General features: G+C 35.2%; 4 protein-coding genes across 5 annotated transcripts in view; 1 reads left to right on the forward strand and 3 right to left on the reverse strand.

Annotated features, from left to right (window-relative positions):
- The window catches only part of LOC140447550 (major facilitator superfamily domain-containing protein 12-like), a 31,000-nt gene extending 26,547 nt beyond the window's left edge, over positions 1-4,453 (reverse strand). For both annotated transcript variants that reach the window (XM_072540260.1, XM_072540259.1), the window contains exon 1: positions 4,214-4,453. The gene's annotated coding sequence lies outside the window, so the exon portion shown is untranslated. The remainder of the gene's footprint in view (positions 1-4,213) is intronic.
- The window catches only part of LOC140448413 (melatonin receptor type 1A-like), a 245,660-nt gene that overhangs the window by 177,641 nt on the left and 41,974 nt on the right, over positions 1-26,045 (forward strand). The window lies entirely within an intron of this gene.
- LOC140448826 (uncharacterized) lies at positions 17,755-20,202 on the reverse strand. The gene has a single exon (XM_072541946.1). It carries the CDS (start codon positions 20,200-20,202, stop codon positions 17,755-17,757), a length of 2,448 nt encoding a protein of 815 aa, XP_072398047.1.
- LOC140448827 (uncharacterized) lies at positions 20,458-23,472 on the reverse strand. The gene is made up of 2 exons (XM_072541947.1): positions 22,387-23,472; positions 20,458-21,753 (listed from the first exon to the last, which is right to left on the reverse strand). The coding sequence occupies exons 1-2, from the start codon at positions 23,470-23,472 to the stop codon at positions 20,458-20,460; spliced, it is 2,382 nt and encodes a 793-aa protein (XP_072398048.1).

The following is a 26,045-nucleotide window of genomic DNA, read 5'->3' on the forward strand; positions in this document are numbered from 1 at the left end:
GACACGAGTATTATACTTTTTTGGAATCAGCTCATTTTTATCGATCTAAAAATGTCCTAAAATACAGGGTGTTACATTAAAAAAAAAGCCTATGACGTCATCACTGTAATGTGTATCACCCTGTATAATGAAATTTTATTGTAACATGTAGAACATTAAATTTAAAAATCGACGTGTTTTAGATTTTGTAAAAAGGCTTTTCATTTAGGAAATATCGAACTTATTCCATACTTTACGGACACACTATATATCTAAATTTTCCACCGGGACACCGGGACGGTAATCCGCCCGATCCGGGAGAAGAACATAATCATATCGAGATAACATCAAAGGTTTTAAGTAATAACAATAAAAATAAAAATAGTAATAGCAAAAGAATTACAAATGAAGTAAAAAGGGCTAGTTGGAAAACATATTGCCAAAGTTTGAACAAAAATACTTCAATGAAAAACGTCTGGGCTAAATTAAATAGATTCAAAAACAGAAAACAAGCAAATATACATCAAATGGAGTGGGGAGACTGGACAGAATATTTCCATAGTAAAATTTATCCGAGTTGGATTAACGAACAACTATGAAAATTCAAAAATTATTATACAAATGACCATATGCTAAATAAGCCTTTTACAATGAGAGTTACAACACGCTTGTAAAAATAGAAATAATACGTCTCCTGGAATAGACAATATCCATTACCCAATGATTGCCGAGATCCCAGTTTTAACTAAGCAGTGCTTAGTAATTTACAACAATATATATACAAGCAAGTCGAAGATAGTTCCTTCTGGCGACGTAAAGATCATCCAAAAGTGATAAACAATTATCGGCACCTAATTCAATTTAGTAGCGAGTTTTACAGAAATGATATCTTTCCATTCTATAATTGTGATTATAACCTATTAGAATTGCATATCCCTTAATATTATCTAAATATTGAATAACATGTAAATATATTTAATATAAATGAGTTTATTAACCAAACAATTCTAAAAAGATGGCCCAAGTCAGATTGTATTTATACAGATGGATCCAAATTTGACGAATCTACTGAATGCGCGTTTTACCATTCAAATCAAAATATATCCAAAAAAATTCAAACTTCCAAGTCAAATGTCTATTTACACTGCAGAGCTCATCGCAATTCTTCAGGCTTTGAGATATATTAATGCCCATCACAAGAGTAAGTTTGTTATATTAACAGAGATAGCAAAAGTGCGGTAGACACAATAAACCAACTAAATTATCAAGCTCTTAATCAGTACTTAGAGATTATAAGAATTTTAGAAGCGGTCCAGTCACTTATGAATAAAGGTAAACACTGATCTACGACAATGGTTTAAGAAAAAACAAATGGAATAGTGGCAGCAGAAATATGACATCTCATTGAAAGGTATAAGATTTTATGATATCCAACAAAAAAATTCGTGGTTTTACGATATTACAAATCGGCACTTCTTTAATACCTTAAATAGAGTAAAGTAAGGAACAAACATTATACAAAAATCTACAAACAGCAGGAGCTACTCTCCCCACCAATTTAAATGCCATTCTATGTACACGTAATATAAATTTCTACAAAATTGTTTATAACCATCTAAAAATATGAAAATTGTTAGTAAAAAAAACAAAAAAAAAACTAAAAAAAAATAAATAAAAAAACATAATAAAAAAAGAAAAATAAAATATGTATATACAAAAAAAAATAGATACAAAAAAATACATATATAAAAAACAAACCACAAAGAGGGTCTAAACCTCAGAGGTGTTGAATCAGGTTTAGGTCTTTAGGTTTAGGTTTAGGTTGTTTAGCGCTGTGGAAAAAACTATATTTTCATTATTAATATTTAGTATTAGTATTTAGTTTTAGCATTTAGTATTAGTTATTATTAGTATTTATTAAAATATAATGCATATCAGCTAAAGCTGGGAAATTGTATCTATAGAAATGATAATGTTAATAAAATTTTGAGTTGGCCAATTATTCTAAACCAAGGTCATTAATCTAAATCACACACATATAAATTTGCAACCTAGGCTTTTCTGTCACTATCTAAATCATAGCAACCAATCCATTTCTTAAAAAATTGTTCAATGAATAGATGAATAAATACTTGATTACTACAAAGGTATTTTTGAACTTTTCGGACCACTTTTACTCCACATCCTACAAATGTGTTTCATTGTTTTAAAGTTTGTATACAAATTAAATTTATTTGAGTAAACCCAAACATCAATTATTAGAACTCAAATCCAATAAGCTGGTCAACAAAATGACAAAAAACAAAGTATAAATTCAAGATTGCATGAGTCAAAAAATATCGCTATCATAGAGTGTGTCTGATATTGTAAGAAAAAGTAAATAGATCATTATGCCTAGGTCCTATATTTTATCGCTTGGGTTTATGCCCATTTTTGTCTGTTACTGTTTATACACCATATATATCATTAAATTTCAAACAGAACACTGGTTGAAAACCTCCAGTGTTTGTTTTGGCAATATATTTGAATTTGAAAATCAATTTTAACAAGCCAACAAAAGAGTATTGCAAGTTATCATTAAAATAGGAGTAAATATTGATCTTGATAGCAAATATGCACAAACAAAATTTTCCATTATCTATGGAATTGTAGTTAAATTAATTACTTCAGTATGCAAATTTTATACTAAAATGGTGATTCTAGCTGTAGAATTATATATGTACATATAAAAAAATGTTCATAATTAACAGACAATTATTTCTCTAGTGATCTCAAGTTTTTTGTTCATAATCATTTATGTTGGGTTTTCTTTACTCTATTATCTACATACATACTTATAAAGTAGCCAAAAAAGTACTTATTGTACTGGTATAGCATTAAAACATCAATCAAGTCGTTTTGAAACAAAAAATTATTCAGCAGCTGTAAATGGAGAGGTATTAATGCTGTAATAATTTAAATACCTTGGCTCCTGCATAACAGAAAATGAAACAGTTGATCGAGAAATTGATCACAGTATACAGGCTGGTTGGTTTAATTGGAAGCCATTGAGAAGGGCATTATGTGAGCAAAAATTAGGGAAGGACTAAAACGAAACATCTATAAGAGTATGGTGAGGCTTGCATTAGTGAATGGTGCTGATGTGTGGCCAGTAAAGAAGATGGAGGTAGATAAAATGAAAATGTTGAGGTGAATGTTGGGTAAGACTAGAAGGGATAGGATCAGGAACAACTTGACTAGCAAAAAGCCAAGGTCTCTACAGTCTCAAAAAGATTCAAGAACAAAGGTTTGGTCACAAAAATTATGTGGGATGAAGGAAAGAGCTGTTAGAAATTGATGAAAAGAAAAGTACAGAAAAACTGAGGGGAAGATGCAACGACTGTGTGGCAGAAGACTTGAGTGAGAAAGGTTTAGATGAAGAAGATATTTTGGACACAAATGAGTGGTGAAGAAGAGTAAGGACTAGTGACCCCTGAAAAGGGAAAAGCTGAGGAAGAAGAAAAAGAATTCACTTTAATAATAATAAATAAAAAATAATAATTTGGTCAATTATAATTTGTCAGTAATATGATTTATACGTCCATGGTAATATGGTAATATGGTAATATATTGTTTAACTTAAATTGAGCATTCTAAAGAACATGTGATGAATGCTAGCATTCAAAAAGAAAAAATAAATCAATGATTCTAACATGTTCTAGTGTATAAGTAGAATCAAAATGATGTATTGACAAAATAATCAAAAATCATGTAATTGGTATAAGTTGTGTATAATTTCATTTATTATTTTTGACAATTTTTTAAACTTAGTCACTTTAATGTTGGTTAGTATTGGTTATTGTTCATTGCTGAATAATACTGTGCCTTACAATCAAGAGGTTTTATTTTCTGTCATATTTAAATTACAAAGATTTACAAGAAAATATTTTGAAAGAAACCTGTTGTAAATTCCTGAAAGGTTTCTATAAATTTTTAATGTTTTAAGTACACTGTATTATTTCTGCTATTCGCATAAAAACTATTCTATTGGAAACTTATCTTAGCGTTATATCAATATCTGGTGTTATTACAGAAAAATGACCATTTTATGAAATTGATTTCACAATGAAACTACAGAATGACAACAGTCCTTAAAATATATCAAATTCCACATATTTACCCTTGTATCAATCGAAACATACACTATTTAGTAAAACTACATTGCAATGTATAATTACAGTACTTAGGTACTTACTTTAACCTGGGGATTGTTGAATAAGTTTTAACAAAACAAAGGAAAAATGTCACAGCTAAGTAGGTTGAGATGAATATTATCGACTAATATTTCTATTTGTAGACTATAAATGTATAACTATTTATCAAGACGTTTGTCATTGTTTTGATTTGGTTATTTTTTGATATTAATTTATTATCACACACTGCGGCTTACACTACATGCTTCTAGTTGTTAACTGACACATAACTGACAGAAGTGACACATTTCGCGGCTTTCGTCACAGCTGATTCCAGTTAAAATCACCACAGTAGTGTTACTTTTAGTCGTACATTAAATGTATGAAGATGGTCCTTACGAGGGTCTAATCACTATTTGCTTGGCCGGCTTTATAGAACTGTGTTTGTGGTAACTGGAACTGGTTATCGAGCGGAATTCACCTTCAAATTTTACGTCACATGAATGCTCTCAACAGAGCCGGAGTAGAATTTTTTGTTGATTAAGTAGTATTAGGAATTTTTAGTAGAATTAAGAACCTATTTTAAAATAGCATAAGTCACGTAATAAATCAATAAAACGTTTATAATTATCATACTACTCTACTGGACAGCATGACTTGAGTCCCTAAAGAAAAAGTGTGTGTTTCGAACAGAGAACCATCAACTTAAGTTGATGACTCTTTGTCCGAATGCCCGAAAAATGTGTGTGCTCGATCACTCAGCCACCGATTTGGCATAATAAATTTTGTTCTCCTCCTCCTCGCCGCTTCTAGCCATCGAGCCCATGTTTCCTCGATGCTCAGACTTCATGAAAAGTTCCTCATTTGATCTGCTTAAAGGGCCTAAGTCTGTGCGGCTATGATAAAAGACCTGGCGGGTCTGTTTTTAAATATGAATTTAAATATGACGGATTAGTATTTAAGTACTTGAATATGTAAGGATTTAACAGCTTTGTTGGTTTAGACAGAAACACAAATTTTTTGATTTTTTAATTTTTTTTGTTTTTTTCCTAATACTAAAACTAAAACTAAAAAATGTGCGTGAATTAGAGTGTGCACTTTCAGGTGTATACGGCCATCACACACCGTGTATATTATACTTATTACTATAAGTAACTATGCTACCTCTTCCTTTCCAAGGCATCGGTTCCTATTGTTACAAACCACTGTTTTAGCTGTTTTTTGGGCTTTCCTGTCTGTTAATTATTGTTATTTGACTATCCTGTGGCTATATCAGTCTTCATTGTTCTTCTTTTTTAAATTCTCTCAACTGTTTTAGCTTCCTGTTGGGGTGGTTAGTGAGTCCGTTGAATATTTCATAGGCTCTTTCATCCATTGTCCTTAGGATTCTTTTCTGCCCAGAGTCTCTAAATACGTCTTTTAGTGGTACGTATTTTTAATGCATCTCTAATCGTGTAGTTCTGGGCTGTTTGGATTTTCTTCTTATTGCTCTTGCATGTGTGTACTCATGCGGCAGAGGCGTATGTTAGTGGTGCCTTTCTGCCTATTAGCGAAGAGAGTTGACTTCTTAGTGAATGTTAGTTTCCTTCCAAGTATCTCCACGATACTTCGCTTGACTCGTCCATTCTGCAGGGTTATTTGTTATGGCGATTTCCCTATCCGGTCTGCTTTTTCGTTGTCTGTACATAACGGCCTGTATTTTTTCAGGGTTTAAGGCGATCTTCCACTTGATGCACCATCTCTGGGTATGGCTGTGTTCTTTGCATATGGCTGGTTACTAGTTTCGGGTCTCTGCAGCTGGCTGCAATAGTTATATCGTCCGCGTACAGGCTTACCAGTGTTCTGAAATTTGTTGTAGTGTTAGCCGTGTAGATGGTGTATCGAAGGCTTTACTTATATCCAGAAAAGCCGCTGCTGTATACATCTTCTCGTTGTATCCCTTGGTGATGTATTCAGTCAATCTTAGTACCTGTAGCTCGAAGGAGTGGTCTGACCTGAGGCCGAACTGACCTTCTGGGATAGTTCCTGGGATAAAACATTGAGTATGGTTAGGATAGTTCCGCTATTTTGCTTATTGATGATAGTAAGCTAATAGGGTGGTAGTTTTGTGGCAAGGTGCCATTTTCCCCGGTTTTGTGATCATGATTACGTGAGCTTGCTTCCATCTGTACGCAAAGTATCTTATTCTTAGCATGTTGTTTGTTATGCTAGTTATGTATACGATTGCTTTCACCGGCAAACTTTTAAGAGCTCTGTTTGTGATACTATCCGGTCTTGGGGCTTTTCCGTTTAATTTTTTCAGAGGAGGTATACGTTAAGCATATTCTGCCCCTTCTTCTTTTCAGTCCTCTGGCTGTTCTTACTACTTCTTCATTTAAGTCAATGCCTTCATAGGGGTGTTCGTAGTAGAGGAAGAAGAAACGTATATTGTATTTATAGTGTTTAAAATCCTTCAACTAGGTTGATAGATAAACTATTTGAAATTATGCAAAAAAAGAGAAAACCCAATGTATCAGAGGAATCAAAAGTACTGTGTATCTACTTAAGTAGGAACCATATGAAACCTATTTTATTATTGCTTTTGTGAGAAATTTTCTTTTTTTTATAAAAAGTTGTACTTGGTCCAAAATTTAAAATGCAACCATGAGATAACAATTTTTAAGCCTCATATGGGGTTTGTCAAAAAATATCAATTTTACTCAAGAATAAAGTACCATTAATATTAATGACAGTGATGTAATGAATACAGTTATGAAACCGTAATTCAAATAGATCACATCATGACAGATGCAAGCCATTCTGGCGACTTTATGGACCAGAAGCTACCGAGGTCCAAACATAGAAAGTGACCACTTTTTGTAATGACAAAAATTAGAGTAAAAATATCAAACCTAAAGATAAACATATAAAACAAAACATAAAATTAATGTTGATAATCTGCACATTGAAACCATTGAGAGAAAGAGAGAGGCGGGCAAAATGTAGAGGAATGGTGGAAAAAATGTAAAAACATAATAACTGAGAAGGCTACAAAAATATTGGGGAAAACCAAACTAGTTAAACAAAATGAATGGTTTGACAAGGACTGCAAAGAAGTAACAAATAACAAAAATAGAGTATACCTAAAGACGAATAAAGCTGAATGCACAAGAAAATCAAAGTAGGATCCTACGAAGGGAAGCAAAAAGATAAAATAGAAGAAAAAAGCACAGTTTGAGGAAAAGCAGTTAGAAAACATAGAATATTTAAAAATTCAAAACGAAACTCGAAAGTTCTACAGCAATGTAAACAAAATAAGCAAAAATAGTTTAAGCCAATAATTGGGAGCTGTAAGTATGAAGAGGAAAATATCCTAAGTGATACCGCCTTTATCTTAAACCGATTGTTTGAATTATTCGACGCAAAATTTAATCATCATTAGGTATATCGAAGAAGCTGATACCACATTAGCAGATGGAAATGATTGAAATCTATACAATCCAAACCAAAGACCACCTACCATTAAGTGGTTGCCCGAGCCATTAAAAAGCTTATAAATTAATAATAAATCACTAGGAAGTGATCAAATTTGCAGTGAGCTCTACAAGAATGCCGCCCTTCATTTTCCCAGAAGAATATTTATATGTTGCCGGTAGAATCACTTCCCGTTCACGTTCACGGTACGGTCAGTACGGTATGTAAGACTTTGGGGATATAAATCCTTTTATCCAATGACGACCGATATGTAATTAAGATATGATCAGTGGGCCTCAAACAGTGGGGCGTTAATATTTAATTCCGATCGCTTAAAAAGTAAAAATATTTAATTTCCTGTATTTTATGTTCAGTAATAATATTGGATTTTACTTTATCAAAAGCAAATAAAATGAATATAATATGTATATACAGGGCGCGTTAAAAGAAATGGGACGGACTTTTTCGAATACTCGAAATTATTTGTCGACATCAAATGTTCATCAAGGTCTCTATAAGTCTCTATTTTGCGTAGAGTGAAAATTATACGAATGTTTTTGCATGCACTTAAATTGGAAAATACTTGCCAAGTTGCTGGTATGTCCAAATTTGAATAAAATACATCCGACTTTACTTTCTGCAGACAATGTATTAAATATAACCTTGAAACAAATTGGCACTAAATCACTTCCGAGTTTTCAGCAAAACAATATGTTTAAACACGTGTAGTCCAGTAATTAATAACAAAGCTATTGAGAGTATGCAGTCCAGTAATTAGACCGAAGGTACTTAATCGTCTAACTAAAACACCCCACAAAATCCGAATTGAATTCCCGAAACACTTTTTTTGTAACTTCTTTTTAGCAAACGTTCACTGTCTGATATTTCACGATCAGAGTCTTTACTATCTGAATTGTCCATCCGAATAATTAGAGGCCGGACCTCATATATAACTATATCGGTTTGAAAAGACTGAACGATTATGTCCTCTGTATGTCTAATACAATTTTGCCATTGTTCTGCCTTTATTTGTTCTAGCGATTCTTTCCATAAACTAAGAACGCTAGCGTCATCTGTTGTTTTGGATGCATGTTTATCATAAAAAATTTTGGCTATACCCCAAACGAAGTCAATTGCATTATAGTGGCAATGGTAGGGCGGAAGTCGAAGAACTTCATGGCTATATTTAAGAGCCATTTGGTCAGTAACAAATTTCTTTTGAATTTTGTGCTCTCCACACCTTTGAAGTGTCCATATTAAAAATATGTCACTGTGATAAATTTTCTTTTCTGTCAGCCACAACTTTATTTTTTGTTTTGTCCAGCTGCTTGAAGGAAATTTCTCTTCTACTCTTGAGTGGTACAATGCATTATCCAACACTATTATGGATGGTCGCTCCAATTTTTTTAACAAATTTTCTTCAAACCATTCTTCAAAAATATTTGCATCCATATTTCCATGGTAATCACCTGTATTCTTTGTGGACGAAAAAATTAAACTAGTGTCAGGTATAAACCCTCATCATTTCCAGCATAAAGTATAATGTAGCGTTTACCATTACCGGAACTAGAAGAATAACATTTCGTGATGCCATCTTGCCAGGATGATTTTGACATATTTCCTTAAGCGAAAATCCAAGTTTCATCTAAAAATACAACTTGCCTCGGACTATCAGACGTTTTATTATTTTTTTTTTATTAAGAAGATATATTGCCGCATCCACCAAAAGGTTATTAGCGGCATTACACAGTAAACAAAACTTTAAATCTGATACAAGATATTAATTGACCTTAGGTAATTTAATAAGTTTTTTACGTGGCAGTTTTCTCCTAATAAATCTGGTAGAGTATTTGGTATATTGTTTATGGAACGTTCTCTATGGTATTTTGGACACTCGATTAACAAATGGACGACGGTAAGAGGCGTAACACATTGGTCGCACAGCGGGCGTTCACTGGCCGAAAGTAAATACGAGTGTGTTATCTTAGTGTGTCCTATACGTAGGCGCGTTAGAACCGTTTGAATAAACCGTGTGCTAGCACTAGTTTTCCACTGTCGTGTATCTGGTTTTAGCGATCTTAGTTTAGATTGCGATAGAAACCATTCGCGCTGCCACTGACCCATCACTTTTTGTTTAAAAAACGATTTCAGATCTTTACACACACTCTCACGCACTAATTCAGATTCCGCACTTGTTGCTGCATCACGAGCACTACTGTCTGCCTCTTCATTGCCGATAATTCCTATATGCGATGGGATCCATATAAATTTAGGAGTTATGTGGTTCTCTTGGGCGATTTGTAGTTTAGTTTTTATTAGTTGCTCCAATGGCTGTTTAGGATACAGATGCTGTATTGCAAGAAGAGAGCTGAGCGAGTCAGTGAGAAACAGAGGTTTTGGAATTCTTGAGAGGTTTGCATGTTTTAGGGCACGGTACAAAGCAAACAGTTCAGCGGTGAAAACACTTGAGCTAGGCGGTAGCTTAAATTTGAAAGTAGACGTTGGAGTAACAAAAGCACAACCAATGCCATCAGTGGATTTAGATGCATCGGTAAAGATGTTTGTGCAGTTAAGGTAGTCTCGTTCAAGAATCTCATTTAGTTTGTTTTTGATTATTATGTTGTTATTGCATTTTTTGGACAACTCTATTAAAGAGGTGTTGCAATTTGGGATGCTTATCAGCCATGGAGTCGGATGTTGGATGTTACAGTGAAATACATCTGGGATTGTTGTGTCAAAATTATTTAGAATTGATCTTACTCGTGTGTAATAAGGTTTTCCAGTACGAGGTTTATTAAAGAGAAAGTCAAGATTGTTTTTAGAAAAAGTATTTTCGAAGAGTGGATGATCCTTATTAGCAGCTACAGAAGAAGCATGTAAAAGTGTTAAAAGTGCCCGCCTATACTGCAATGATGGTTCTCCAGTTTCGGAATGTAAGCTTTCTATGGGTGAAGTGTGAAAAGCTCCGAGAACGATCCGAAGTGCGGCATTGTGGATTGTATCTAATGGTTTTAGGGTACTCTTGGTTGCGGAGGCATAAACAATTGAACCGTAATCGAGCTTGGATCTAATTAGTGTTTTATACAGAAGGAGTAGTGTAGAGAAGTCGGAACCCCAGAAACGATTTGATACGGTTTTAAGCAAATTGAGTCTTTTGTTGCATGTTAGCGCCAAATGTTGTATGTGCTTTTTCCAGGAAAGTTTTTGATCCAGCCACATACCAAGGAATTTTACGGAGTTTTGGAAGGGAATTATGCTGTTGTGAAGATAAAGGACTGGTGTAATGCATGATTTTTTCGTAAACACCATACCAGTTGTCTTTGTAACGGAGAATTCGAAGCCTGTACTAGCTGTCCATTCATCTAGTTGGGTTAAAAATGTCTGTACTATTCTGCACATAGATTCTTTTTGTGCTCCTTTAATGTATACCACTAAATCGTCGGCATAGAGGCGAGCTTTGAGAGGTTTCTGTAATTTGTTTAATATGTTGTTTATGGCAACTAGGAATAGGGTAGGACTAAGTACTGAGCCTTGTGGGGTACCGTTTTCTGCAGTATAAAAATCAGAATAAACGTTATTAACTCTTACTTGGAAAGAAAAGTCTTTTAACAAATTTTCGATATAGGCTAAGCAGTGTCCTCTAATATTGGATGCGTGCAATTTTTTAATGATGTTGAATCTCCAACACGTATTGAAGGATTTCTTTATATCGAAGAAAATAGCTATGCACATTTGATTCATTGCTAACGCTTCTTGGACATCACTTTGTAAGTCTACGATATTGTCCATTGCTGACCGATTACGTCTGAAGCCGTTTTGCTCTGGTAAGAAGAAATGAGATTTTTCCAGTGTCCACATAAGCCGGGCATTGACTATTTTCTCCAATAATTTAGCCATGGCACATGTTAGAGAGATGGGTTTGTATGATTCTGGATCAAGTCGAGGCTTTCTGGATTTTAAAAAAGGTAAAATTGTGGCTTTTGCCCATATAGACGGATATTGTCGTTGTTGCCAAATTTGATTGAAAATTTGCAGTAGATGTTGTTTTGCTAAGATTGATAAATGCTTCAGGAATACGACAGGAATATTGTCGGGTCCTGGACTTGAGTTTTTCATATCTTGTAAGAAGTTATTTAGTTCTATAATAGTAAGAGGTTGAGATAGGGGGTTTTCGTGGGATTCTTCTAGAGACAAGATTGTGCGTTCTTTCTTTAGCTTGTAGTCCCTAAAATTAATGTCATAGTTTTCGCAAGAGGAATGTTGTTCAAATGTGAAAGCAAGAGTGTTAGCAATGTCTTGTGAAGAAGAGACTGTAGTATTGTTTATTTTAAGAGTGTTAATTGATGAAGAATACTTTAAACCGGAAATTTTCTTTACCCTTTTCCAAACTTCGCTCAATGGAGTAGAACTATTTATTTCTGAGACGTATTTTGACCATGAGGCTTTTTTTGAATTTTTTATGATTAATTGGGCTCTAGCTTTTAATCGTTTGAATTCTATTTTACTTTCTTGGGTTTTGTGCCGTTTAAACCTATTGAAAGCTTTTTTACTTTGCTGTATTGCTTCTTTGCAATCCTTATTCCACCATGGTACTGGATGATGATTGTGAATTTTTTTTGTTTTTTGAATATAGAGTTCTGCACTTTTTAGTATTAAGTCATTAAAATTGGTGATTGTTCTATCGATATCACAGTAATTTATTTCACAGCTTTCTACGGAATTATCAATATATGTTGAAAAACTCACCCAATCAGCCTTTTCTGTTTTCCATTTTAAGACAAAGGTGTCTTTTGGTTCCGGTAGGGCGTTAGTATTGCAGATTTTTATGGGGTGATGGTCGCTGCCGTAGTTGAACGACAAAACTTCCCACGATAAGCGAGGAGTTAAAATTGGATCACAGAGACTTAAGTCAATTGCCGAGGATTCTCCTGATGCTGAGTTGAACCTCGTGGGGGTTCCATCATTAAGAAAATTTAAATTAACGTTATGTATTAGGTTTTCTATTATTCTTCCCATCTTATTTGTGTTAGAAGATCCCCATATTATATTGTGTCCATTAAAGTCACCGACGACTATACGTGGTGTTGGAATTTGGTGTATAAGGTGCAGTATATCTGCATAATTTACCTGTGAGTTGGGAGGAATGTAGATATTACATAGATAAAATGACATCAAGGAATCAATTTTGATGACTATAGCTTCTAAATTGCTTACTACGGGAAATAAATTTGCATCGAAAGATTTTTTTACTAATGTCATAACACCACCACTAGCATGGCTAACAAGCATCCTGTCTTTACGAAAGCATATGTATTGTTTAGGACTGTATTTCTGTTGAGGTTTTAAATTGGTCTCTTGGAGACAGATTATGTCTGGACAGTTTTCGGCAATGATAATCTGTAGCATAGCCAAGCGATGGAAGAATCCATCGATATTCCATTGTATGATCGAGTTGAATGTAAGAAATAAAAAAAAATTAAATAGAAAAAAAATAAAAACTAAACGGTAGCTGCTAATAAGTGCTGGTTTGTGATGCATCACTTTCTACTTCAGAGCCCACCTCTCCAAGATAAGCAAATATTTTTTTGTTTAAGTTAGTTAGTCTCGATTTTATTGACCTTTCTTTTAAATAGGGACGGATTTGTTTTAACATGTGAGAGACACCTAGCAAATCAGGAGTGAAATCCTTGATCGAGATTATAGGATTAGATAAGCCGGCAGTGTTGTCTAGTAGGAGGGCTAATTGTTCACTGTTCAGTGGAAATGGTGGTTCGTGATTATTGATGAAGGTTTTGGCTGGTTCTATCTTGGATGAAAAGGATAAATCCGAGTGCGTTTCTTCAAGTTTAGTTTTTTTTGGCTTTTTTCGAGTTCCTGTAGATGTTGGTGTTACAAATGGGCTTTCTTGAGGTGCAGTGTCAGTTTCTGGAGAGATGACTTCATTTATAGATCGTTTTGAATGCGTTTCTTTATTTCCTGTTTCTTCTGTATTTACATTGGGTAATTCTGACTCGGTATGTTGTAAAATGGTGCTTTGGTGTGATAATAGACGTAGAGTTTGGTTAGACGGCGACGTTGAAGGTTGGCTAATTTCACTGGCAAAGGAATCCATAGAACATTCTTCAACATGAACTTGTGAGTTTTCATTGCAGCGATGGGCAGTATGTCCGGTCTTTTTGCAGTTGTAACATACCATACTATCTTGAGACAGAAAGATTCGATATGTTGTTTCGTCATGATTTATAGTAAACGAATCAGGTAGTTCTATACTATGAGGACTTACATAGACCTATCTTCTGAAGCTGAGAATATGACTATACTCAGGTAATGTAGCGCTGATTTTTAAAAATGTTATTGGAGATACCATGTTAAGTCCGATATTTTGTAGGTAGTTGATTAAGAAACTATGCGGTATGGTGGGACATACATTTGAAAGAACAATACGTTCCGCAGGGGTGATTAATCTTCTAGCCTGTACAGTTACATTTTGAATTTTTATATGACCGTGGTTTGTCATGAAGTCATCAACAACTTTTTTATTTGCTAGATACATACAAATACGGTTATTTGATAATCTGGATGAAAATATTATATTCTTAGGTTGAATTATCTTGCCCAATGGAATTAAATAGTCCTGCAATTTAGTATTATCCAAGGCACTGAAGACAATCGCTTGTTCTTTCGATGGGAACTGCATATTTGCTACTGCTGATGAGTACGTTGAGCTATTAGAGTTTGTTTGAGACATTAGTAGTGAGGTAGGTGAGATGCTGCTGTTAGTAGCCATATTTAATTTTCCTCCAACGTATTAAAATTATTGAAGGATTTAATACGTCTGTGGCCAGCTTTACAGCTGGCCGGTGAAACTGGATTTAAAACGAAAAACTAATAAACTATTTTGTAGTTGTTGATAGTTTTTTTTAAAACACTACTAGTTGAAATTTTTTATAGACGATAGATAGTCCAAAATTTATAATTATTTATTCAATATGTAGAATAAAAAACTTACTGACTGTTAATCACTTCATATGCAAACATACAAATAATATTTCACATTTTATCAACTGTATTAAACACCAACATTAAATATCAATTAACAATATAATTGATTTAAAGCGATAACGTGTTCACTGTTGAAAGGTTCGAAATCAACTCCAGACGTTTTATTGTTTATGTATTTTCTTAAAAAATGCCACCGTTTTGAAACAACATTAGAGAGTTCACACAATACTTGTCTATTATTTGTCTTTTTATGTCGAAAACCTAAATGTTTCAGCACTCTCCACAAACTTGTTAAACTAATATCACACAGTTCCTTGTCTTTTATTTTTTGTAACACAGCACCAACTGTTACATGTTCTTTGGCTTTATACATATTATATATAATAATTTTAATTGCAAGTTTAATTGACTGGTGAAAATCTAAAGTTTTTGGATGTCGACGATTTCTCTTGCTTACTTTATTGATTTCATCCTCACTCATGTTATTAATTCTTCGGACTGTCCTCTCTGAGATACACCAAGCATCGCATCTGCGTTTGTGAACTGTCATAATAGATGTCAATGGACCCATAATATTTTTTTCCAAATTAATATAACTTTCGACTTTTATAACTAAATGCCGTTCTTCTGAAGATAACACTCTACGTTTCGACTGTATTTTATTTTCTTCCAAATTACTCTTTTTGCTTTAAACTACCGCTTAACTACACTACTATAAAAAATAGGTACTTATATACAACTACTGGGCAGGTCACGTAGCCCGATATAATGACAACAGGTGGACACAGATAATTCTAGAATGCAGACCAACGACGACAACAAGAAGCATGGGAAGACCTCAAAAAAGATGGGTAGATGACATAAGAGCAGTGTCAGGCAAACAGTGGATTAGATTGGCGCAAGATAGAGAAAGATGGAAGCAATTGAGAGAGACCTACATTCAGTAGTGGATGGCAAATTGTTGACAACGAAGGAGATACAACTAGTACAACATAAAAAGGACGAAGGTGGTACAACAGACGAAACAGTCGAACACAAATTATTTAACAGCCTTAGCATTAATACTGCATTAATTGTGATTGCAAAAACCGTTCCCATGTTTTAAATAATATTTTTGCTGATTATGTATTTTGTTAAATTATTAAATAACACCAATACAACCCACGACCATCAATTAATTTTTAACGATAAACAGAAGAGAAATATGATGACGTTTGAATTTGACCTACTTTGTCCATGACAGTGTCGTTAACAGAGAGATATTTTTAAATAGCATGAATCATTTTTCAATGATTGTGTGGATTTAAGAAATACATTACTAAACAAATTTTTAAAGTGTGTATAAAGAAGATTACAATTATTATGATACGTGGTATTTACTCCTTATTTTTCAAATAATATGTTCTTGTAAAGGCATAACTTTGATTATTGGGTAAACCTACATTATACGATACGTCAGAAGAAATTAAAAAAAAAATAAAATGTAATAAATTCACTGTTTAAATAAATATTCCGTACTCGTACTATTGCAATAAAATGTTAAAACCAATAGACGATAATTTGTTGAACAGTGCTGATTGAAACAACAGAGCAGTGAAATGCTATTCATAAAGGTAGTGTAAAATATATCGCCGCTTATCTGGTCTGCTAGTAATAAAGTTACCAGCATTTAATTGCAAAGCGGTCTTCTTAGGTGGAAAATATTTTTACTAAAAATCAGAAGATAACAACATGTCGCCAGAAAGTGAACAGAATGGCGACTAATCTTAAAGCAGACCAGGATCTACAGTAGTCCAGTAACTCAGACAGAAATAGGGCCTTACCTCCCAATTCTATCGGACTGCATGGATTTGACTGAAATTTTGGATTTAAGCTTGTCTTAGCCATTCAATGCAAAAGTTATAATATATGGGCACAGTGTACTTTTTATTTTAAGGGGTTAAAATTTTTAAAATATCCAAATTAATCCTGTTTAGCCTAAATATACAGTATTGCTTGAAATAAACAAAAATATGCGATATATGAATCTATATGCACTTTGCATAAATTCAGCTCTCTCATTTAAATAAAGAAATAACTAAATAATACTGAAAAAGCTGGTGTATACTTAGCGGAAAACATTAAAAAGGACCAGAAAAAAATATGTGTGGAGTGGAAGATTAGAGGGATTTCAATAAAAATGTCGCTTTTGTTATAATCGTCATTATACAATAATTTAAAAAATTACATCCGCTAATAATTTATAAAGTGATTACTGTGTTATGAAATATTTCCGTCGGTCACCGTTTGCGAATGAATAACTACATTCTCAGACAATATTTCCTCTTTTTTAATTTTTATAATTGGAAATTCTTATCTGTCAACTTATTTAATTCCAAATAATAGTAAATAACAACTTATTGTTATCTACTCATATTATTACAAAATTAATTACGTTACAGTATTTTTCAAATGAGACGTAATATTTTTATGTCATTGATTAGTACTAAAAATTGAATAAAATACTTGTAATTTTTTAGACAGGCCTGGATTCAGATTTATTTTTCTAAAATTACATTAATAATTTCGTCTTAACTCCGTTTCACATCATCCACCCGCGGAGTGCTACTGTTGGTTGTATCAATGTAAATCTATAATACCCGTTTTACATCAATATCGTTCGATGGAATAAAAGTCCAAAATTATCAACAATAACTTCTATTCAAAAATTACAGGCAGTTTTAAAATGAAATAATTCTAAAGAATATATCGGTGGTAAGTTCACAAAGGTACTGATTTTACAATCTTTTAAATTAATATAAACATGCCACGGCTTCTCCGAAATAAAAATATAATCAAAGCGGGAAGTCGTTAAATTTAATTACACATTCTCGACGTGAGATATAAACATAAAAACCACGTCGCCCTAATATTTAGAATAAACATCTTTTAAGTGCGTCTTATGCTTAATAAGCAATAATACTCGACTTAAGCCATAAATAATAAAATAATCTACTGACTGTCTCTGACATCCTCCCACCTGAGGCAAAGTTACAATAAGAAACGTGACTCACAAACAATCAGAGACAACAACATAAAAAATAAAAGAAAACCTACTACACAAGAAACAGAAACAATAACACACAAGAAAATTAAAACATTCTACAAACTAGTTCATAAAAAAGTCAGTATATCTAGCAGATGTTTTAACCTTACGCCCACTCCGCGTAACGTAGCGCGTATCACTTTTGTGCGTTTCGGATACTCTGCTTTTAGATACTCCCGTCTTCGCGTCATCACACTCGTTTGCACTTTCAACCGCGCGCACCTCAACTTCTTTCCACTGGGCTCGAGAAGAGATGCCTGGGTCGTTGTTTCCCTCAGAGTCCAAGTTGTTCGAATTGCCCTCTCTTCGGATAGAATTGACTGTGCATTCCAAAGGGTACAAGCGTTGCACAGGTCTCAGAAATTGTCCCCTTTCGGTATTAACTCTCACAAGTCGCACTTGCTTATCTTTTCCAGGAAGAAGTTTCACTACTCGACCAAGTGGCCAATTGATTCGCTTATCTTGGTCATTGCCAACCAAGACCATGTCTCCCACTTTAACTTGTTGGCTACTTCTTCCTTTAAACCATAACTTTAACTGGCCTAAATACTCGTTGCGAAACCTTCGTCGAAGATCATCAACCAGTTTTTGTCTGTACACCACTTTCCTAGATAGAGCCTTTTGGTCAACAGCATCACAGTCTGGAACCCCACTCTCTGTCTGGTCTCTAAGAAACATCATGGGTGTTAAAGGTATCAAGTCGTTTGGGTAATTAGAAGAGGTAAGTGGCCTTGAATTGATGATGGCTTCGCAATCGCAAATTACTGTCATTAAACTTTCGTAGTCTAGCGAGGCCTGTCCTAACACATTGCGCAATAACTGCTTCAAAACCCCCACAAGTCTTTCCCAAAATCCTCCCCACCACGCGGCCGTAGTAGGGTTAAATCGCCATTGAATACGTTCGACACTACTGCTCTCGGCGATTTTCTCAAAGTCCACTCGAAGAAAGGCATTTTCAGTACCAACAAAATTGGTCCCATTATCACTATAAATAGTCTTTGGACGACCCCGTCGGGCAATAAAGCGTCGTAAAGCCTGCATAAAACTAACAACCGATAATGCAGTACAAAGTTCAAGGTGTACGGCACGATACACGGCACATGTGAAGAGGCATACCCACACCTTTTCCCCAGTCCTCAGATATAGAGGGCCTGCGAAATCAACCCCTGTTATTTCAAACGCGTTGGCATCTCGAACACGATCAACTGGTAATGGAGGTGCACTCACGATAAAAGGTTTGGCATTTTGTCTCTTGCACACGACACAATTGGAAATTGCAGATTTTATAGTCCGACGTCCTCCTAGAATCCAATAATTTTGACGTAATCTGCTCATAAGTCCCTGTGTCCCACTATGACATGATTTTAAGTGTTCTCTGAATATAAGCTGATTGACCAAAAAATGTTTGGCAGGCAAAACTATGGGAAATAGAAAGCTTTTACAGTCGCTTCTGTTACTGATCCGTGGCTTTAGTCGAATTAAGTCATCATCATCTTTATAAACGTCCATGCCACATAGTCGTTTATCGTTCTTATCGCAGAAGGACTCCTTTTGCACTATACGAAGAACAAAAATTTCGGCTCGGTCAATTTCCTCGGAGCATAAGTGACCTCTGAGTCGATCTTTATTTCTTGAGTTATGAAGAAATCGGAATATCCATGCACACATACGGAGAGTCTTCAGATATTGGGAAAAGAAACCAAAATGCCAATCATCTAATGACATCTTCGAATGCTCATCATTAATTAATGTGGCAACCAATTTGACCTTCCTCTCTTGATTGATCTCATCTTCATTGTAATCCAGATCTACTTGAGGATCAATCGCCATGTCCTGATAAAGCCATTGTGACCCCTCCCACCATCTTGATTCGAGTAACTGCTTGGCTGAACAACCCCGCGATGGAAGGTCAGCAGGATTCAGTCTACCAGGAACGTGGTGCCAGTTTTCACCATGAGATAATTTCCGTATCTCTGACACACGATTCCAGACAAATGTAGACCATTCCTCGGGTCTCCTTATCCATGACAGTACGGTGGTCGAGTCACTCCAGAAAAAAGATTCCATTTCAATGTTGAGGCTTTCCTTGACAGTAGTATATAGCCTCACACCAATCACCGCAGCCATTAACTCCAGACGAGGTATTGACAGCTTTGTTATTGGGGCTACCCTTGATTTAGCCGCTAAGAGATGTACGAATACACGCCCGTCCCTAATTCCTCTCAAAAATACCACAGCGGAAGAGGCTTCCTTGCTGGCATCGCAAAATGTATGAAACGTCCAGTGTTCTGCTTCTTCAGTACCAGCGTTTATCCACCTAGGTATCTTTATTGCATTTAGATAAGAAAGCTGTTTTATCCAGCTACGGAAAAGAGTTTCCAGTTCCTCGTCAACCAGCGTGTCCCATCCAAGTTGCTTCTCCCATGTTTTCTGTAACCACAGCTTTGGTAGTAGGGTGACTGGGCAACTGTAACCTATGGGGTCAAATATTCGTTGTGCTTGGCATAGCATCAATCTTTTGGTTACCGATTTACTTTAAATCTGTTCGATATCTTCGTCGTCTTGGTTTATAGATAAAGTGTCATCCAGCTTGTTCCACTTAATTCCCAGAACCACCGTAAAAATGTTAAAGGAATCATTTTGAACTTGGTGAGTAAACTCCCACCCTCTTAAGTCGAATTTTCCTTTAGCCATTATCATATTTGCCTCTTTGATAAAGGTTTTCAATTCTATTTCACTAGCAACACTAGTAACACAGTTGTCCACCTAAAAACTGTTTGACAGTTTCTTAACAGTGTCTGTAGTAAAAGAAGCTTTCGAGTCATACTCATCCACAAGTTTTGACAGATGACATTCTAATGAAGCTCCCAACAAGAACGGGCTACTGTTGATTCCAAACACTACCCGTCGATGACGAAACACTTTAAGGTTGTTCTCCTTATTATACCATAGAAATCGAAGGAAATCTCTGTCTTTCGGATGTACACTGATCTGTAGAAAAGCTTTGCTAATGTCTGAAGTTACTCCAAATTTCTGCTGTCTGAACCTCAACAAAATAGCGGGAATTAGCTCAATTAAATTCACCCCCTTTTCTAGACACTGGTTCAAAGAAGGGCTATCCTTTTCTCTGGCTGATGCATCGAAAACTGGTCGTATTTTCGTAGTATTGCTACTTGGTTTAATCACTGGCCGGTGTGGTAGGTAATGGGCTTCCTGGTTCCTTTGCTCCTCCACTACCTCCTCAATAATATTGTCATTTAACCACTCTTGAAATACTTGGTCATATGCCTCAAAATAACCATCCTTAGTAATCTTCTTCACCGTGTTATCTAATCTACTTTTTGCCAAGTGATAGTTACTAGGCAGCGCTGGATGTCCCTCCAACCATGGGAGCCTAACTTCATATCGTCCATCGGTGTCAACAGAAATGGTTTCCAGAAAAAGGTTCTTTGCTGCTAATGCGGTTTCATCGCGAGTCTTCCTTTCCATTGGATCATTTATGCCTAGTACGTCGAGCTCCCAAAGATTCGTAATAGGGGCATTATTGACAAAAAGAGAGAGCGAGATCATAGATAAGTTACTATGCGTTTCAACTGGTATCTTTCCCATTAGAGTCCAGCCTAATAGGGTCTCTATCGCTACCAAGTTACAATTCAAAATATGTCTTCTTCCAGTGTAAAGTTTGCCCGCGATATCTGATCCTATCAAAAGTTCAATTGGAGTAGAATCATATGAGTCAGATATTTCAATATTTAATTTACGAAGCTCTTCCGTCCAGGGGCCATCGAATATGGAAGATACACTATTGCAAATAAAAGCTTGATCCAGTGCTTCAAAGGTACAACTATAAGTATCGTGATTTAATTCCACGTCATAGCAATCATGATTTTGCATCAAATTACTTCCTCCGAATAACCCATGAACGAGACTAATTTTTCCTTTTGACTGATATCCCAAAAATTTAGCTGTCGCCTTCAAAATATATGATTTCTGCGATCCAGTATCAATCAATGCTCGCACATGTCTCGATTTACCTAAATGAGTCATTTTTACGCGCAGCGTCTGCAAAAAAACCTGTGTGTTCGTATTAGAACTATTCGCAAGTGCCTGATCGACTTTCGCTACCGTATCATCTTGTTGTTTTTGCTCCAAATTATTTGCCTTTGTTCTATTAAATGAAAGTGTCGGACACATTAGAGAAACATGTGATCTACTACAAACTTCTTCTTCTTCTTAAAGTGCCTATCCGTTCCGGACGTTGGCGATCATCACGGCTATCTTCACTTTGCTTATTGCAGCGCGGAACAGTTCAGTGGTAGTCGTGTTATACCACTTTCGCAAATTTTGAAGCCAGGAAATGCTTCTTCTTCCCGGTCCTCTCTTACCATTTACTTTCCCTTGGAGAATCAGCTGGAGAAGGCCGTAACGTTCTTGATTTCTCATTACATGACCTAGATATTCCAACTTTTTAGTTTTGACGGTCATGAGAATTTCACATTCTTTCCCCATTCTACTACAAACTAAGCAACTTAAATGACCTCGACATTTTCGAGCTTGATGGCCAATTTTTAAGCATTGAAAGCATGCACCCTTTTGTGCCAAAATATTTCTTTTTTGCTCGTAGGTCAACTTCTGAGCTTTAAAGCAGCCAGTACTGTCGTGCGAATTTTGGCAAAAAAGGCACTTCGTTGTCACTTCTGAATTTATTAGACCCATTGCCGTAGAAAAGTTTTCTTGTGGTATCCGCGATTTCTGACTAGGCCGTTTAACATCTCTATTTGCTGCACTAGGTAGATCAAAGCCTTCCACCGCTAAAGAAATGTGCTGTTCATTATCGACTTCCTTTTTCAAAAAGTGCATGAGATTGTTAAGTCGATTTTCTACAGTAGAAACGCCCACCGTATTTATAAAAGCTTGTGATCCAGCGACCTCGGGTCCCTCGGGAATACGTTGCCAAACTCTCAATAGTTCCGATGGTAAACACGATTCTACTAACGGAAACAGCATCGCCGCGTAATTATCTGATTTTATCCCAAGTGTCTCTAACGCCCGTAATTGAGTTTCGAGATTGTGGTACAACAAAGATAGATCCCTTTTATTGCCAGACGAGGTGTTATTAATTACTAATTTTAGCAACTCCCGCACGTATACCTCTATTTGCAAATCATCCCGCCCGAATCGCGAAAGAAGACAGTCTACCATTTTACCATAATTGTTCCCAGTGGCTGGAAAACTATCAACTAACTGTCTTGCCCGACTACCCATTAACGTACATTGGACCAGATATTCCACTTTATCATTTAAATCTATATCCGGATCATTATGTATCTTTTGAAACTGGGACCAGAAGGGCAACCAGTTTCTGATATTTCCATCAAACTTCTTAAGTTCTAGAGTAGGTAATTTAAATTTACGCCTACCTGATCTGCTGCCTACACTACTTTCCGAGGCCATGGAGTCTACCTCTTCACCTGGCTCGTCCCGCGGCTTCTGTAGAAAATCCTCAGCCTGTGTGTTCAGGTCGGTAAATTTCCTTAGATAAACTTCGCTACCATCTATCTCTGCCAACAAGTCTGCTTCACTTTCATCACTTTCCAACAGACACTGGTATATATCGCTGTCAACTTTCCTTAGATCCTCATATTTTTGTTTCAAAATTTCTAAGGTCACAACGATTAAACGTACCTTTCCTTCCGGCGCCGACAACAGCTCTTCCAACTCTTTCGCCGATTTAGTAAAGGTGGTACGGAGTACTTTACGGTGCTTTTTGTTTTGATCCATGATTCACAATGCACACTTGACCAAACTCCACACGTTTATCGGAACAACAACAAATTAAACGTGCGGTAAAGTGTGTCCGGTTAGATCACTACACTTTCGGCACACCCGGTATACTCAAAAACGATTATTCCCGTAAACTGCCCGTCCTGTCACGGTCGCCAAATGTTGGTTGTATCAATGTTAATCTACCCGTTCTACATCAATATCGTTCGATGGAATAAAAGTCCAAAATTATCAACAATAACTTTTATTCAAAAATTACAGGCTCTACTGAGTGTCTCTGACAGCTACCATTTAAAGTGGTACGTTTTTGAGAAGGGGATGAATTTGTCCTTATGCACTAGGGTGCATTTAGGTGAATTCTATGCACTTTTAGTAAATATATATCTACAGAAAACTTGTTCAAAATTAAATTTGCTGTCGAAATGTCACCTTTTAAACTCAAACATTTTTTTTTGATTGATAAATTCAAAAAACCAAGCAAAAAGACAGGAATATACGCAATTTTTCTTTATTGTCTCATAACCCAAAACTTTTTTAAATGGGGTTATATTGCTTTACAGAAAAAAACTTATATCCTTTTGCTTTAAAATGAGGTATAGTAGAAGTCTTTAAGATTTACAGTATCCGATATACGATTTTTAGAAGTTCGCCACTCACTCTATTTTTGAGCCATTTTTCCTATTTTTTCTTAAACGTTGTTCTATAACTTTTTTTCTACGCAGCTTTAGGTATATACAATGGGCTATTGAATAGAAAGAAAAAATAATTACCTTTAAAATCATCTACTGTAGATGTCTACTGCTGCTCTGAAGAGTTCTATAGAACTGCATTTAAACCAGTCCCTTAAATTCTCCAACCATTACACTCCCCTTCTTCCTATATTCCTTCCTCCTCTTATCTTCCCCGGTATTATCAGCCTTAGCAGTTCATATCGCTGTCCCCTCATTACGCGTTCCAGATATTGTAACTTTCTTATTTTTATTGTGTTTATTATTTCGCATTATTTGCCCATTTCTCGCAATACTTCCGTGTTAGTTTTCTTCTGTGACCACGCTATTCTAAGCATCCTCCTGTAGCACTACTTTTCAAAGGACTGTAACTTATTTATGTGTTGTTGCTTTAATGTCCAGCTTTTAAGTCCATATTGCAGTATCGAAAACACGTAGCATCTCAGTGCTCTTACTCTCAGTTCTAATCTAAGGTCTTTGTTGCAGAGAATTGTTTTCATTTTTACAAACGCATTTCTTGCTATTTTTATCCTGGCTCTTATTTCGGTTGTTTGATCATTATTGTCTGAAATTCAGATTCCTAGGTATTTGTATTTATCAACCCTTTCTATCGGTACATTTCCCAAATGTATGTTTGTTGGTATATTTGTTTTCTTTTTTATTATCATGTATTTGCTCTTTTTTATATTCTTTTTTAGTCCATATTTTTCACAGAAACTCTTTGTTTTGTTTAGCAGTAATTGGAGTTGTTCAGCAGAGCTTCCCATAATCACGGTGTCATCTGCATATCTTATGTTTAAAATATATATCTGCATACTTTAAAATAGTCTATTGTAAAATATGTTAAGACTACCTGTATGTCAAATTGTGATGCTTGCAATGATTTGTATATACCTAAATGTTCAAGGAAAGAATACTCCAGTCGTCAGAGACGAAAATTCCTCTAAACTTTTAAAAATCATACGAATTAGCTGAATTTTGCTGAGAATGTCAACTTGGAGATACCAAAAAGATGCAAAAAGCGTTTGCCACTCCTACCCGGCTAAATCCCCCCGTAGGGGAGAAGGGAACGAAGAACTTCGATTTACCAAGAATCTGTACGCAGTAGAAAAAAATGTTTTAATGAAAAAATGTAACTGAGATAATTTTAAACAAAAATGTTAATTAGAACATTTTTGGTGTAGAATGAACCATTCTCATGAACAAAAACAATGCTTTACATCGACCCGCGATTTTGAATTCGGCAAGCGTGAAATAATTTTTTTAAATAAAATTTGTATCATTTCGATGGCAAAAATTCGATATCTTTTGATCAGATTGTCCTATCTGCAAAAAGTAAAATGGATTTTAAAGATAAAGAGTGCAGCTTTCGTATACAATTTTTGAATTTTGCTAGTTGCTAGTGCTAGTTTTGTTCAAAATTATCTCTGCTACATTTCTTGTTTACCTACATCCTCTACATTTCTACATTCCTCTACATCTCCTGCTACGACAGGGGATTTTAGGTGAAAGCTCGGGGGTGGCAAACTTTTTTGCATCTTTTTTGGGTTGCCAAAATTGACATTCTCAGTAAAATTCAGATAGTTCGTACGGTTTTTAGAGGTTCAGTGGAATTTTCTGACGACTGGAGTATTCTTTCCTTGTACATTTAGATATATACAAATCGTTGTAAGCATTACAATTTGACAAACGATATATTGGTTACCGTTGGCCATAGAATATTTAACAGTAGACTGTTTAAAGTACAGAAAATAATCTTTTTTTATTTAGTAATGCATATACCTAAATGTATGTAAGAAAAAAAGTTATATAGAAAAATTTAAAAAATAGCTGTAAACCCTT

This window comes from Diabrotica undecimpunctata, chromosome 8 (genome assembly GCF_040954645.1).
Source record: "Diabrotica undecimpunctata isolate CICGRU chromosome 8, icDiaUnde3, whole genome shotgun sequence".
Lineage (NCBI taxonomy): Eukaryota > Metazoa > Arthropoda > Insecta > Coleoptera > Chrysomelidae > Diabrotica > Diabrotica undecimpunctata.

Coding starts and splice junctions, on each gene's coding strand:
- LOC140448826 (XM_072541946.1), bottom strand. CDS start 20,202: ATGCTATGCCAAGCACAACGAATATTTGACCCCATAGGTTACAGTTGC.
- LOC140448827 (XM_072541947.1), bottom strand. CDS start 23,472: ATGGATCAAAACAAAAAGCACCGTAAAGTACTCCGTACCACCTTTACT. Junction 21,754..22,386: donor TGGGTCTAATAAATTCAGAA/GTGACAACGAAG, acceptor GTTTTTTTGCAG/ACGCTGCGCGTAAAAATGAC.